The 16,350-nt window shown below is 30.5% G+C and overlaps 1 protein-coding gene across 1 annotated transcript in view; it reads left to right on the plus strand.

Moving 5' to 3' along the window:
- LOC119675519 (chitinase-like protein PB1E7.04c) overlaps positions 1–16,350 on the plus strand; it is a 27,330-nt gene extending 10,980 nt beyond the window's left edge. The window contains exons 4-12 of the mRNA XM_038086726.1: positions 7–1,206; positions 1,298–1,434; positions 14,158–14,246; positions 14,348–14,581; positions 14,650–14,920; positions 14,985–15,334; positions 15,393–15,492; positions 15,596–15,754; positions 15,820–16,350. Coding sequence (XP_037942654.1) covers positions 7–1,206; positions 1,298–1,434; positions 14,158–14,246; positions 14,348–14,581; positions 14,650–14,920; positions 14,985–15,334; positions 15,393–15,492; positions 15,596–15,754; positions 15,820–15,885 — 2,606 coding nt within the window. The 3' untranslated portion in view covers positions 15,886–16,350. The remainder of the gene's footprint in view (positions 1–6; positions 1,207–1,297; positions 1,435–14,157; positions 14,247–14,347; positions 14,582–14,649; positions 14,921–14,984; positions 15,335–15,392; positions 15,493–15,595; positions 15,755–15,819) is intronic.

Below are 16,350 nucleotides of genomic sequence, written 5' to 3' on the forward strand. Positions count from 1 at the left end.
CAACAGCGCCAATTTTAAAAAACAACGCATGCGTTAAAATTGTTGAAACAACCGCAGAACAACCATACGAAAAACACAAAAAAGTTGCCGAAAAAATTGGCAATGTTGGCGGTACAAGTGGTGTAACAAAGTCGAAAATAATAACAAATCCGACAACGCATGGCAATTCTTTGAGCACGAAGCCGCTAGAACTAAATTTTGATTTTGACTTAAATTTGGACGTTAAAAATTTAACGGAAATTCAAACGCAAAACCTTTTAAAAATCAAAGAATTACTGCAAGAAAATGCAGATTCTACAAAAATTGTAAAAAAAACGAACAAATCGAGTATTGCAACAATACCAACACAGCTTGCAACAACAACTGCAGTAGGCAAAGTAGCAGCAACAGGTTCAGAAGCATCTGCAACAAATAAAACAAATTCAAAAGCAATTACCAAAACTATAACAAATAGCCCAACATTGACAACAATAGTAATTGATAATGATAAAGTAAACAATAAAAAAAATGCCAAAATTAATAGCAACAGTAATGTTGCAGCCAATACCACCACCACCCCCGTTACAACACGTACTAGCAACGTTATTGATAAAAAGGCAAATAATTTTGCCAAAAAGAGCAACGGCAGCGCAGTCGCGACAAAAGTAGCATCTACAAAATTAATGCCACCATCAACATTAACGTCAACATCAACAGCATCAGCATCAGCAGTGTCATCAACATTAGCATCAGAATTAGCATTAGCACAAGTAACACCAGCGGCAGCAGCGGCCGCAGCAGTGCCATCATCATCTAAAACAACAACGTCACCAACAGCAACTGATAATAAGAAGCTACAGCGAGATCAACAGCAACAGCAAATTAGTACTAAAACAAAAGGGGACGATAAAACAACGAAAAGTACTAATAAATTAATTAAATCGGTAACAGCTAAATCAGTAGCAATTGCGGAAAATAATAAAAATATCAATAATAGTAACACAAAAATAATAAATTGTAGTAAAGGAATAGCAGTATCAGGAACAGGATCAGCATCAGCAACAGCAACAGCAACAGCGATCCATAAAACAGAAAAGGATAACAAAATCAGTGTTGCCAATTTACTTGAAACGGAAAACGTAATGGACGTAGCGCGTGCAAATATGCCAGCACCAACAAAAGCAAAAACGACAACAAGATCATTAACAAATGGTTTGGATAAAAATTGTAAATAAAAATTAAATATTTTATATGTGTTTAAATGCCAATTAAATATTATTTAAATATGTGTATATATATATATGTATGAAATAAATAGCAGGACGTCCTATACTGACGCGTGGTTCCGTCGCAGAGCGTGTTTTAATGTTCGAAAAATGTCCTGATGTGCGGAATATGAACTTAAATATAAAACGTCCAAATCCAGCAGACACATCGCCTAAACTGTTGGTGAAGGTGAGTTATGCTTCTTTTCCTCAAAGTAGAATATTATTATTATTTATTTTATTACTTTTAACTAAAAAAAAAAAACACTTGTAATTTGAAAAATAATTATTTCAGGTAACATTCACATATTTACGAGTGTCTAACTCCACATACAGTATAAATAGTACAGTAAAATATTAAAAATAGGAAATTAAATAGAACTAAAAAACGTAGCCTCAAAAAAAAAATTTTTTTTCAACTTGTTATCTAATAGCACATGAGGAAAAAAACTTTGCAACTATAGCAAAATAGCAACTACGAATATAAAAAACAAATTGTAATATAAAATAAAATTAAACTCTAGAAGAGCACAAATCGTTGATCGATTTTAGGTTGCTCCAACAATAACAACAATAACAACAATAACAACAATTTTTCTAGCAATTGCCAAACCATTTCATTTGATAGAAAATTCTTTTTATTTGTTAGAATATCATTGATTTGCAGTTCTGTACGAAACAGTTTAAAACATATTCACATGATAAATGTTTTTCTAATATTTGTATAACATGATTAAGCACTCGTATAAATACATTGCAGTTAGTATTTCTTTTTAATTTCTTAGTTCATGTCATACCGCTAAATGTATTTATTTACCCCTCACGTGCTTTAAGGCGGTTAAATTTAATAAAATTAGAAATTTAAAAATAATTTAGACAGCTACATACATAATGCTACACGTTTAATCCAAAGAATATTATTTTTAATAAATTATTAATAACACTCATACGCAGTTGGGTACCAATTGGGCATCATTTAAGCGTTATTTATTTAATTTTAATTATTTTATCTTTAAGAGTGCAGTGAAGTTTGATATATAATAATTTAACTCTAAGGGTATATTGAATTAGCAATTATACTAATTAATGGAATGCTAATTTCTGTTTTTGTTAAATAACTAATAATAGTCAAGCGCATATTTCTTTGGGATTCTGTTAATCGTTAGTGACAGGCCTTTGTCCAAAAATTTATTTCCACGTGGGTTTTTTCATTAAAAGCCGACAAATTTTAGAAGTATTCTTCTAGATCTTTTTGTAAAGTAATTATCATTATTTTTTTAATATTTTCATAAAAGAAAACTTAGTCAAATTTAGTCAAAATTATAGGGAAATATTTAATTGCTCGATAATAAGTTCTATCACAGCATTTGAATAAGAGTACATTTTAATATTTCAATCGTAAATATTCCTTCACACTATAGTGTACATTCGGCCGCAACGGTAGATAATGAAATTATATAATCAAAATAAGTATATCAATAGAATGTCCAATTAATTACTTTCTAGAATCTTCCATAAGTAACAAAAAAAAAATTTTTAAAGAAGTATATGTATTAAATCATAATTATAAGAAAAGATGAATGGGTGATTAATGGGTTTTGCTGATTGCACGAACTGCAATGTTATCCTTAAAATTTATAGTTAAACTACGAATATATATTCAGTAAATCGTGATGCACATTAATAAATGTTTTAGAAAACCATATCTGCAGTCCAATTAATTACTTTTTAGAATCTACCAAAATTAACAAAAAAAATTTTTTTTTAAAGAAGTATTTGTATTAAATCATAATTATAAGAAAAGATGAATGGGTGATTAATGGATTTTGCTGATAGAAAACCATATCTGCAGTTTTTATAAATTTTGTAGATGAATTTCAACACCTTCTCAATGTAGTATCAAGATTTAGTTTTACAAATAATAAAGTTGGTACAAAAATAATTTTTTTGATAACCTAGTAAGATATTTAATACTATTTAGGAGTTTTTTTAAGAGTTTTTTCTAAGCTGATTACAATGTTTTTCGATGAACAATTCATGTATTACATGCATGCATTGCTTTACATCAACGCATAAAGGAGCATAGAGCTTCCAAAGAATTTTTCTCTCGAATCCTTCTAACGCCTTCTCATCACTATTGGTAATTGTTCAAACTACTGTACCATACAGCAGGACAGGCATGATAAGAGATTTGTAGAATGTGATTTTTGTTTGTAGAGAGAGGGCTTTATTTCTCAATTGCCTACTTAGCCCGAAGTAACATCTGTTGGCAAGAATGATTTTTCATTAAATCTCTAGGCTGACATCATTTTTGGTGTTTAAACTGGTTCCTAAATAAACAAAGTCTTGCACAACTTCGAACTTATATGTAATTGTCAACAGTGACGTGGATCCCAAGATGCTCTGCAGATTTGTTTGCTGACAGAAAATATTTTTTTTACTACTCAGTTACCACAAAACTAATTTGCTTCATTTGTTTTTCTAAGTTAAAAAATGCGGCACTGACGACGCAGATGATCAGGCGAATGATATCAATATCATATTACACTTTTGTAGAATATTGTGCCAGAGTGGTTTAAATCTGTTGCTCGGATTATCGTTTTCTACTAGTGGTGTTGCTCTAAGTCCACCAAGACTTCCTTTAAGACTTTTAATGGATATCAATCCATTAGTCACACGACAAGGAGTCACCCTCTATGAAATCTCGTTTGGTATCAAACGGTTCGCAAAGATTTTTCCCGATTTGAACGAAGCTGGTGGTGTTGCTCTACGTCCACCAGTGATCCCTCTAAGCATTCTTTGGATATCAATCACCAGATTACAATTTTGATTTTTGCAGGAATTAATTCCGGGTTTATAACCATTTGATAGAATTTTCGAGTTAGTTTTTTGTCGCCCATCTTCTCAAGCTATTCGTCCTCACGTCTTTCTGCTTCTTTCTTTTTTGCCTGAAAAAATCTCTTTTCTTCCCTTCTCGTTTGTCTGACCACAGGGTGGCTTGATATGTTGCGTCTTTCTCTGCGGCAGTGTCATGACACTGTTCTTTGTCTACGATGATAGCCAATCACTTCTTCTGCAGCGGTATGCATAGAGTCGCAAATGAGGTTCTATTGTGCACATACATCGGTTTCTTCAGATTCATTTTCGAGGTCTAGTTTTCGCTGTGATTCTTCACGTACATTTTTAATCGCACATAAACGTGTGCGAATCTTGGCTGCAACAAGGTAATGATCCGAGTCGATATTGGATCCTCGGATAGTACGTATTTCTAAGGCACTGGAAGTATGCCCTCCGGCTATCACAACGTGAAATCAAGTGAAGATCTTGTGTTTTAATTAGGTGACAGCCATGTTGCCTTATATGTGTTGAGATCTGGAATCTGGTATGCATACTACCATGTTTCTAGATGCGTTGAAATCAATCAGCCTTCTTCTATTATCAGAAATTTTTGTATGACGGCTTGAGTCACGTCAGTATATAGCACTAAAGATACCTTCTTTACCCTCTGCGTTAAAGTCTCCTATAAGGATTTGGATATCATGATGAGAATAGTGTTCATATGGTGTTCAAGTTGTTCATAAAAAGTTTCCTTGGTGTCGTCAATTTTATCTTCCGTCGGGGAGGGTGTACAAATTAGGGTCATGTAAAAAAATTTTGCTCTAATACAGATTTTAGCAAGCCTCCAACTCCGAATTCGTGCTTTGTTGCATGGCAGCTGTAGTAGATGTCACAATGTTCTCGTTTAAGCATCCTTGTTCTGGCTACTGTATTTCCTGGAGGGCAGTAATGTGAGCCTTATATTTCTTGAGATCAATAATCTAACTCTCTGTAAAGAGTTCGGGCATTCTAGGTGCATTTTCTTAAATCATGTTCGTTATATCGTTTACGTTTGTTGTCAATAGTAAACGGTTTCCTTATCTCAGATTGACTTTTTGTTTTCATTGGAATGGTGTTTTTCTATGGTAGGTGCAAGCCCGACGTATAACCTCATATATCTATGAGGAGGATTTTGCTGCACACATTAGTTCACAATGCACGGATAATTGTAGCTATCCAGAAGGGGACACGTAGAGACTGTGTGTCAACTTGGAGATTTCTCTTCAAGAAAGAATCGCGCTGGCAATTAACAAGGTAATTGCAATCGGACACTTTGCCTTGCATGTTCACATCTTTCTCAAATAGACAGTTACGCAGTTGAATAATAATTATTTTAAATATGCAACAAAACAAACAATAAAAAATAAGATATAATAATTGGCGACGAAGATAAAGGAAAGAAATATTTCAAAATGGACGGCACTCAATTTGCGCAACGATTGGAGTCATTCAATAAAAATCAAAATAAGCTGATTCAAAAATGAAATGCTAGCCAAGCGGCAGCTCGAGATATCCCGTACACGCTAAAAGAAAAGTTTAATCAAAAACTAGAAGCCTTTGAAAAAGAAGGCATTATAAGCAAAATCGATGCAAATGATTGGGGTTCACCACTGGTAGTAATACCAAAGCCAGACTGAAGTGTAAGGCATTATAAGCAAAATCGATGCAAATGATTGGGGTTCACCACTGGTACTAATACCAAAGCCAGACGGAAGTGTAAGGTTGTGTATCGATTACAAGATAAATGTTAATCCAACTCTCCGTTTTTCAAATTACCCGATTCGTAAAATAAACTATATATTAAATAGTTTAAAAGGTTCAAAATAGTTTTTGCAGATTGGATTTGTTCAAAGCGTATCTACATCTAAGAGTGAGCAAGGAATCGAGTGAAATACAAACGATTTCGACGCAAAAAGAAACATTTTGGATGAATAGGTCAACCATATTTATTCTTGAAGAGTGTTAACATAAATTATTAAATTGTTCAAGTAAATCGCAACAATACGATTTAAACTTAAATTTAAGTAAATGTCAATTTTTCAAAACTGTGATCCAGTTCTTGAATTATGAAATACAACATGATAATACAACTTTCTCAAAATCATCCCAGAAAGCAGAAGCTATAAATAAAATAGAGCATCCAAGAAATGCTGACGACGTAAAAAGATTTTTGGGAATGTTGTCACACTATTTTAGATTTATTCCAAATCTTTCGACAGAAACATATCCTCTGCGGAAAATTCAAAAGAATCAAAAGTTTTGTTGGTAAAAGAGCATTTACAAGACTCAAAACGTATAATTTATAATAATTTGGTACTTCCACCATTCGACCTATAATTGTTGTTACTGACGCAAGTCTAACAGCCAGAAAGATATTACAGCGACATTAATCGAGAAGCATTGGCAATAGTATTTACAGTTAATGATTTCTTCACACATTTGTATGATAGGAATTTCAAACTTGTAACCGACAATAGTTCGTTGACCAGTATATTTAACAAGGGTTCGACTATGAAGATATATTCAAAAAGTGAATTGAAAACTCAAATGTGGATTGTTTATCAAGAGCAACATCAAATAATTTGAGAAATTCGACAGACAAAGTCATTAACGAAGAGGTCAATCAAACCTGTTGTACAACTATTTTTAAAATTTCAAATATTAAAATCTAAAAATAAATAAGAATTTTATATAAACGAAGTTATTATATTTAAAGGTTTGAAGGCTGTTATATCCAAAAGCTTGCAAAGTATAATATTAAAGGACGCTCACCGTACTAATAATGGCATTACAAGAATGAAACAATTAGCATGTATATATGGTAGTGTTACTGGGTATGCATCGATAAAGACATAGAGCAACCAGTAAGATCTTGCGAAAAATGTGTTAACTTGAAGTTTAAAAAGAAAATTAAAAAGCATTGGTGTCTATTGCGACACCTACTAACGCGAAAGTTAAGAAAATCCTTATGAGATATAGAACTATACTTTCGACAGATGGAAAAAGAACTTCAGAGTGATATCTTAATCGTCAAATTCTTATTTAGTTAAAGAAAATAAAGCCCTAAACCCAAAAGTAAACAAATGATAGATCCAGGCGATTTTTCAAATAAAAAAAGAATTTGAAAAACAGGAAAGGTTCTGAAAAAACTGGGTCGATTTCACTATAAAAATTGTAGAAATTGACGATTAAAAAGCACCGCAATACAATCAAAGCAAATTGAAGCAATACCAAAACACCGTAACGAATTATTGGTGTCAAGTCCTCACTATCAACAATACATTCCTGTACCAACAATTGTACCAACAATTAACAGCCAGTTTAGTCTGATGAATCTTCAGACCATGAGATGACTAACAACAAAGAATATAAAAACACGAAAAATAATAAACATCATAAAAATTGAACAATACAAACAATAAATAATAATACTTTAAATCATTTAAATAGTATTTAGTATTTACTTTTGGCTCTTGATTTTAATTAAAGTACAAATGTTAAATTAATATTGACATAAATTATTAATAATTAATAGTTTTATTATAATCGGCCACTTATAAAATACTTGTATTTGAACACATCTTCCTACTACCAGTAGCGTTGCTAGGCGTCAGCGATGTCGGCGACCGCCGAAGGCCTCGCGTCCACAGGGCCCTCACACAAAGTTACCGACTGTGGATTCTAAGCGCTTAATAAATATTTTGAACAATTTGGTTTTATAATGGCGTTTACCATATTCGAAGTATTTCCGAATGTTTATATAGCAACCAGATTCATGTTCACAGTTCCAGTCAGTATAGCTTGGACGGAAAGAAGCTTCTCAAAGTTAAAATTGATTAAGACGTACTAGAAAAGTATGATGATCCAAGAGACACAATCTGCATTGGAAATTCTATAAATTGAAGCAAAAATAGCAGCTGGTGCAAATTATGAAAAAAAATTGAGTGAGGCTAAAAGTAGGAAAATTCATTTTTTTTAATTTGTGTTTATTTTAATTTGATTAGCAATAAAACTTTCAACAATATAACTTGAAAGTTTACAACTGGGTTATAAAGGAGGCCTCGCAATTCTGATGTCGCCGACGTGCAGAGTTGGTCTAGCTCCGCCACTGCCTACTACTATCCATATTTATACCTATCTTAAAATTGTTTACATATTATATATGTTATACACGTATAAATATACATATATATACAAGGTTTCTTTATATGTTATTTGTTTACAATATAAATATATATGTACATATATACCTTTATTTATGTTTAATTAATTCTGTAATTCTTTGAACTCTCCATAAATTCTTACACAATTTATGATAAATAGAAAAACGATCATGAAAGAATTCTGGCCTTTCCAGCTAAACCCATTATCACTTCATTGCACAATAACTGAAGGATGTACTTCTTTGACTTCGTTTTTGAGATTAATTCTTTGCCAACAAGAGAGTTGTGCATATCAGAACATACACCAGATCCGCATGTCCATCAAAATACTTAAATTCTTTTCGGTTGAACAAAAATGTGAGTCATATATTGCTGACAGTATTAAACACAAATCTTTTTATTGATAATATAGTTTATGATCAGTATGCTGCGTTTTTTTAGTTTTAATTTTTACTTAGGCTACTTTGGTCTTAAGTATGTGATGGAAATAAAAATAAAAGTAAAAATTCAATATTTATTTTATTCCATATTTTAACCTGATGCACAGTGTAAATATTGAAATGAAATTTTCCTAAAACTTTATTTTTGAGATTGTCTTTCTTTTAAATTTATCTTGAGCTCATTCACCCTACTGGAACTCTTCTAAATTTTGGGTGAAAAATGGTCCATTTTCGGATTTTTTAGTTTTTTAGAAAGTTGAAATTTTGATGCCCAAAATATCTATGCTATAATACATACCTATGTCACAACTTCATTATCGTAAGAAAAAACTTTTTACCCTTATTAGACTATATACATTTATTACGTACGTGACAATACAACTTTAGGCAAAAAATGGGCGTGATCCGCCATTTGTTTTTCAGTAATTTGCAGTTTGCAATTTCGCAAAACTTTAAACTTTAAACCCTTGTAACTTTTTTACTACTTAATCGAAAATGATAATTTTCGATTTTTTTAAAGTCTTGGATATTGTTTCAATTGTAGTTATTAATAAAATTTTATAAGTGAAATTGCACAAAAAGAGTTTTTTCATAAAATTGTTCGTACCAACAGCTAAATGGTAAAACTTAACAAGAAGAAAAATTAGCCTGCGTATTTAGTGTTTTATACTCATTTCAGGCCTCAGAAATAGGACTTTCATTTATTTTAACAACAAAAGTAAATTGAAATAATATAAGGACATTTATTACTTTATAAATATATGGTACATAAATTCATGGGTATAAGCCATATTGCTTAACATCACTTCTAGTCAAGGCAGTTAATTCTTTTAGTACAATCTATAATATTTCTTCCTAGATAAATCTTGATTATAACAGTGCTGTTTTAGTTTGCAATTTTCACATAACCCTTAATAGATTCGTGCAAGGCATTACGAGCCTTGCAAAGAAACTGTGATTTTTTCAGACGTGATTCACTATTCGAATGTGAAATTAAGAATTTATTTTTTTAATTTTTTACTTAATGAATTTGTTTATATAATTGTTCCGACCTTAGAGGAAAGTGTTATGTTATTAACATCTTGTCATGGTATTAACATATGATATTGGAAATGACATAATATTTGTAATTGCTTCTTCTTCTTCTTCTTTATTTGCCAATTCGATTTCGAATATTGGTGATCATATAACATAACAAAACATAATACTATATTGTTTAATTAACTTTTGATAAACACAATTACAAATTTTTTACTATTTCTGCGTTTTGCTCTCTACATCTAGCTATATTTATAAGGTTGCCAACCTCTCGTATGTGGGTCCATTGACGAATGTTTCGCAGCCATGAAAATTGTTTCCTACCAATACCGCGTTCCCCTGAATAATCATTTGGAGTAGCTCGTATTTTGATTTTCTCATGATATGTCCTAGGTAGGCTGTTTTCTTTTTTATGCTCTAGGTAGGCTCTTCTTTTTATAGTTGTTAACAATTTGCGATCACATCTCATTCTTCGTAACATTTCATTATTTGTAACATGGTCTGTCCATGGAATTTTGAGAATTCTCCGAAAAATCCGTAACTCAAATGCTTCGAGCTTGTTAATATCAACAATTTTCAAATTCCAGGTTTCCATGGGTGCTAAGAACTTTTTTGTATTTAAGAAAAGTATTACATACTATTTCTAATCGGCATTTGATCTCTTTCGAACAATTCCAATTTATGTTATACTCTTTCTACAGCAATATTGTTATTCATTAAATTTGTGTTGTTATAAATATTTTTTGGGTTTACAATCAGATATTTTGTTTTATTTATGTTTATTCGTAGCCCATATTGTTCGCTAGTGGCGTTAACCCCGCTTACTAGCTCTGATAGGCCGCTTAGATTATCGGCAATAAAGCGATGTGATCTGCGTATCTGATGTTAATGAAAACGCCGTTTACTTTCACACCATGTTGAATATCACTAATGAATTCTTCAAATATTTTTTCTGAGTGTACATTGAATAACAGTGGCGACAATATGCCTGTCTATCTCTTCTGTTATATCACCATCGATATTTGCATGCGCAGTTTGTTGCCAGTACAAATTATTAATGCATCGGATTTCCTTGTCATCAATATCAATGTTTTGAAGAATTTCAATAAGTTTTACATGTTTCACGTTGTCGAACGCTTTCTCGTAGTCTATCGACAGAGAACAGAGAAAAACGTCTTTGTGAACATCTTTGCAGTTTTGAACTAAAATTTGAATATATAATAGTGCTTCCCGAGTTCTAAGTCCTTCTTTAAAATAAAATTTCTTTCTGACAACGAGTCCACGTAAGATTTTATAACTGCATAATATGATGTTAAGAACATAACATAACATCCTTGCAGCTCTTTTCCCTTATAGTGTGTCCTAATATCCATATGGTAAATAGTTTGTTTGTATTTACTATTTTTAAGGTATTAAAAGTATCTTCAGCTGGTTACAAAACAACTCAGTACATTAATAACAGTCTGGATATTAGAGAGTACACTGATCACTCTATATCACTCTATATCTTGATCACTCTATAACAATTCAAGATTGATGATTTTTTTAACTTGTCTTAAACTGAAAGATGCTTGAATACTCTATTAGTGGTTCAAAATGTCTCCATATATTCCATATAGTTACCATGTTCCACCACAGAACACATTTTATCACATTTTAGATCTAAAGTTACAAGATTTTGAAGATATAGATAAACTGCAACATTATTTACATTTTTAGCGAGAAAATTTTAAATCTTCCTGTAACAATTCCAAAAACCATATAATATATATATACAGAAAACAATATATATATAGAAACAAACATATACAACGGGCAAGAGAGATCCGGAAAGCAAAATCTTTTGGGCAAAGGAAAGAGCAAATCGCGTTATTTGGAATAATCAAAGAGAAATATTGCTAAAACAGTAAAAGCATAGAAATACATTCACAACCTATAAAGAAAAACAAATGTCAAATAGAGTCCATCTATAAATGTATGCACCCCACAGTTAGCGCAGATGTTTGAGGTACAAAACAAATAAAATAGGACTACAACGGTGGCGATTATAGCCAACATAAGTCTACAGTATATGTAGGTCTTACAATTTGGATGAAACAAAATATATTCATCACTTCTTAAAAACAATAAATACGAGTATTTAAATATATAAGGGAATTCAGAATAATGTATTTTGAATCAGTTAAACTTTTTTATTGAGTAAAGATGATATCATTAAACGATCATAAGGAGGATGTCTAAGAGAGACTAACCAATTACTTAAAAAATGCAATAAACTATAAACAATATTTAGTATCATATCTAGTGTCAGTTTTTAAACTTGTGTTTCAATAATATTGTTCAATTTGATTTTAGACTTATGAACTGATCCGGCAATTCGTTTTTTTCTTCAAAAAATTAGTAATAAAAAATTGTAGAAAAGCCAAACTAATTTCATTTCAGGTTGAATATATTCTATTGAATATTCTATTTTATTTCTATTGAAATTTGTATTAATTTTGCAAACTGAATTTTTTAATCTCACACAATTTTAGCACTTGGAATTCGAATAGGATGAACTATTCCTAAATTCGGATTGCTCCATTATTAACTTTATGGCACTTCATGAACACCATCACTTCAACATCACATGAACATCACTTCAAAATCGTATTTTTGAAGAAAATGTTTTTACACAAAATCTTACAGATACTCTTGTATGGAAGAATTTAAAATATTACTTTAGTATTGTTTAAATCGAAACACAGCTATTTATGTAGTATTTTATTTTAGTTTTATTGAAACAATCTTATTTATTTATTTATTTATGTTTTGTACAACTTTATTGATTGTTCTTGCCTTTGTGCTGAACTTTTATAATTCAAACAAGTGGAAAATTTATGTAAACAATTAAAAATATTTTGCACAATTTATTTAGTGGCGTTCTTCGGTTATATAACGAAATTAATATTAAACAAAAAACCTATACATGAAGCAGTTTTCTATGAAGCCATTGTACCATATCTAAAGAACTTTTAAGAATCTTATGTACGAGTATTGCTAAATCTGTTTTATTTTGTTTATATTTGAAAGTATCTCAAAATACCTACACATCACAAAGTATTTTCGTTGTTCAGTAAATTAAAACATAAACAACTATTACCAATGAGTTAAGCTAAAAGTAATTCTGACCAATAATCATAATACCTACATCATATACCTACAGTTTATTAATAATAAAATATAAGATAATTTGATTTAGAATTTAATATTTGTAAATTTTAGAGAAACAGAAAATAGATGTTATAGTGGTCTTATATATAAAAACGAATTGATAGATCGGTAGATAGATAGATAGATAGGTAATATGGCGTAATAAACCCCCAACCCAAATATTCTTTTGAGGTCAGCGAAGTTTAATCTAATCGAAGTGCATCCTAAAATATAAAGTTATTAATAGAAATTAATTCGTTGGATCAGTACCCTCTTCATTGTTCCTCAGTCATTGTTTGCTAAATTTGAACGTATGACGTATGGTTAAACAAAGCGTGGGATACAAATATATATCTATTGAAAAATATAGAAAGGTAGAAATATTCTAATTGCAAAAATTTTATTTTATCTAAGTGTTTTTGTTGAATATACAACTGTTTCTAATATTATCTAATATTAATTATCAAATATCTTTGGAAATATTTAAAGATTTAATCGTTCGTAAATATTCGTATTGTTTCGACTTCAAGTATCGGAAATTTTTAAACAATAACTCTTTAAACAATTTGAATAGTCTGTTCACGACTAGAACTAAAAGGCGGCTTTCAATTTCAATAGATTGAAATGGATAACTGTTGAAACGAAAAGAAAAAGCCATATACTTAGGAGTTTTACTGGAGGGTAAGTATTCTTGCAAAATGATGTTTGACAAAAAATGAGGAATTCGTTTCGATATTACACATTGGAGCAAGCCTTCAACACTCAGAGTGCTACAGTGCTACAGACCTTTATATAAAATCTGTGAAATTGCCTAAATCCAATACAATAGATCCAGTTTTTATATCGTTTGGTTTCTTGCGAGAAAATAATAGCTAAAGAATCAATTAAGAATGTATAGCCTGTGTTTGATCCTTTTATGTAGATATAAAGCAGGTCGATCCAGGGGTTTACGAGTCCATTTGGTACAAACAGAAAACAACTAAATTCTTGTTTACAGTCTTTAGTATATACAATTTTTTATTCTATATTGTATATACATATCTTAAAATGTTATTAATCATTCAAATATTAAAACAATAATACTCAAACCTTAGATGATTGAGCTTAAAATTTATAGTTATGTATTTATTTAAATAATTATATTTATAGTTATATTTATTTAAAAATTAATAATATATTAATTTAAAATTTTAAATTAATTAGGTCAAACTACATGCTACACCACCGAGTCCACAAGAACACAATTCTCTGCAGAAAGAAATCAGATCAACTAAAAGTGTCTACATACCAAGGTATCAAATAAGTAAAAAAGCAAGTTACCATATATGTATACATATATTATGGATATAATTTACACTATTCAATTGATACTTTCAATATTTTTATACTGTAGATTTTATTTTCCACATGGCAAACCACAGCCAACCATTGCCTTGGAACGCACTTTGCGATCATTCATATCCGCGTTTGATTCATATCCGAATAATCAAGTAACTAAGGACGAACTGCCACGCATATTAAAATTGTGCGGTTTACCGTTTTATTGGCGTATGCCAGTTTTACTTTTCTGTCAACAGGGAAATTCCGGTTTAGTAGAACGACAACGTTTTGTGGAGTTTTGGAAACAGTAATTATTAAAATTGACTTTGTTAAAATAAATTAAAATCAAATTTGTATTTTTTTGTAAATTTTGAGAATGAATGTTTATTGTCATGATGCTGCATCGCGATTTGTGTACATACTTTCCCGTGGGCAACGATTTCGATCATACATACTTCCGGAAGATTTAGCGCCTTTGGTGCAAGATGTAGTCGATACACATCCAGGATTAGCGTTCTTGAAGGAAGCTATAGAGTTTCATTCCAGATATGTGCACACAGTTATAGCCAGAATATTTTATACTGTAAATCGTAGTTGGTCGGGTAAAATTTCTATTTCAGAACTAAAGAAATCAGATCTTTTGGAGGTACCAGAAAACTTCTTTAGCAAAACTTCTTTCGGTGATTTAAAATGTAACTCAACAATTACAGATTATATCGCTACTTGAAGAAGAAGATGACATAAATCAAATTATGGCCTTTTTTAGTTATGAGCATTTTTATGTTATATATTGTAAATTTTGGGAGTTGGACAAGGATCATGACTTACTTATAAGTCAAGATGATTTAGCAGGACACAGTGATCATGCATTGTCAACACGTATTGTTGAAAGAATTTTTTCCGGTTGCGTTACACGGAGTGACAATAAGAAAAATGAGGATGATGAACCAAAAATGTCATACACCGATTTTGTTTGGTTTTTACTATCGGAGGAGGATAAACGTACGCCAACTGCTATTGAGTACTGGTTCCGTGTTATGGATATTGACGGTGATGGAATGTAAAGCTTAAAATAAAATAAAAGCAAAAAATACATATATAATACGTATTTATTTTAGATTGTCTATGTACGAATTAGAATATTTCTATGAAGAGCAACAGCAACGTATGGAATCGATAGGTATTGAAACGTTACCTTTTGAAGATTGCTTATGCCAGGTAAGCGTTTGAATATATATATTTTCCATATTATCTTAAATCGACCTACTTTTTTACACTATTTACAATGGTCAATACTTTAAAAAAAAATAATAATTTTCAGATGCTTGATATGATAAAACCACAACGTCGAGACGCAATTACACTAAGCGATTTGAAGCGTTGTAAAATGACGCACATCTTTTTCGACACTTTCTTCAATTTGGAAAAATATTTAGATCATGAGCAACGCGATCCTTTTGCATCACAAAGAGACGAATATGTGAGTTTTGAAATTTTATATATGTACATGCACATTTTTAAGTCACGAATAAATATTTTTTACAGACATCGGATTGGGATCGTTATGCTGCGCAAGAGTATGAACTTTTGGTAACCGAAGAAAATGAATAATTTTAGAATTTCTTTCAAAATCTTCTAAACAAAATTATATCATTTTTATTTAGAACATATTTATAATTATTTAATTTCTGTATCATCTTTTGTTAATACATTATCAAAGCAACTAATGCGTCATCAAAAAAGTAGTGTACTATAGTCTAATTCATTAAACCTATTTTGGTAAAATTTAATTAAGTATTTTTTTTTAAACTTTTATTACCAAAAACAATTTAAGTCTTAACATTGTTACTTTCAGTTGTTAATTTATTATATATTTAAAAATTTTTTATTTAAAATAAAATTTGATACTAAATTGTATTTATTCTAAAATATTTAATTTTAAAAATACAAATCCTACAATTGAGAATTATTCCTATTACTGATTTTAGATTTTCTTTATCATCAGCAATAAATTTTATAACTTTAAGTTTTTTTTTTGTTGTTACAACTAAAAATATACACATTCACATTTTTTCT

The sequence above is a fragment of the Teleopsis dalmanni genome, chromosome 2 (genome assembly GCF_002237135.1).
Source record: "Teleopsis dalmanni isolate 2A chromosome 2, ASM223713v2, whole genome shotgun sequence".
Classification (NCBI taxonomy): Eukaryota; Metazoa; Arthropoda; class Insecta; order Diptera; family Diopsidae; genus Teleopsis; species Teleopsis dalmanni.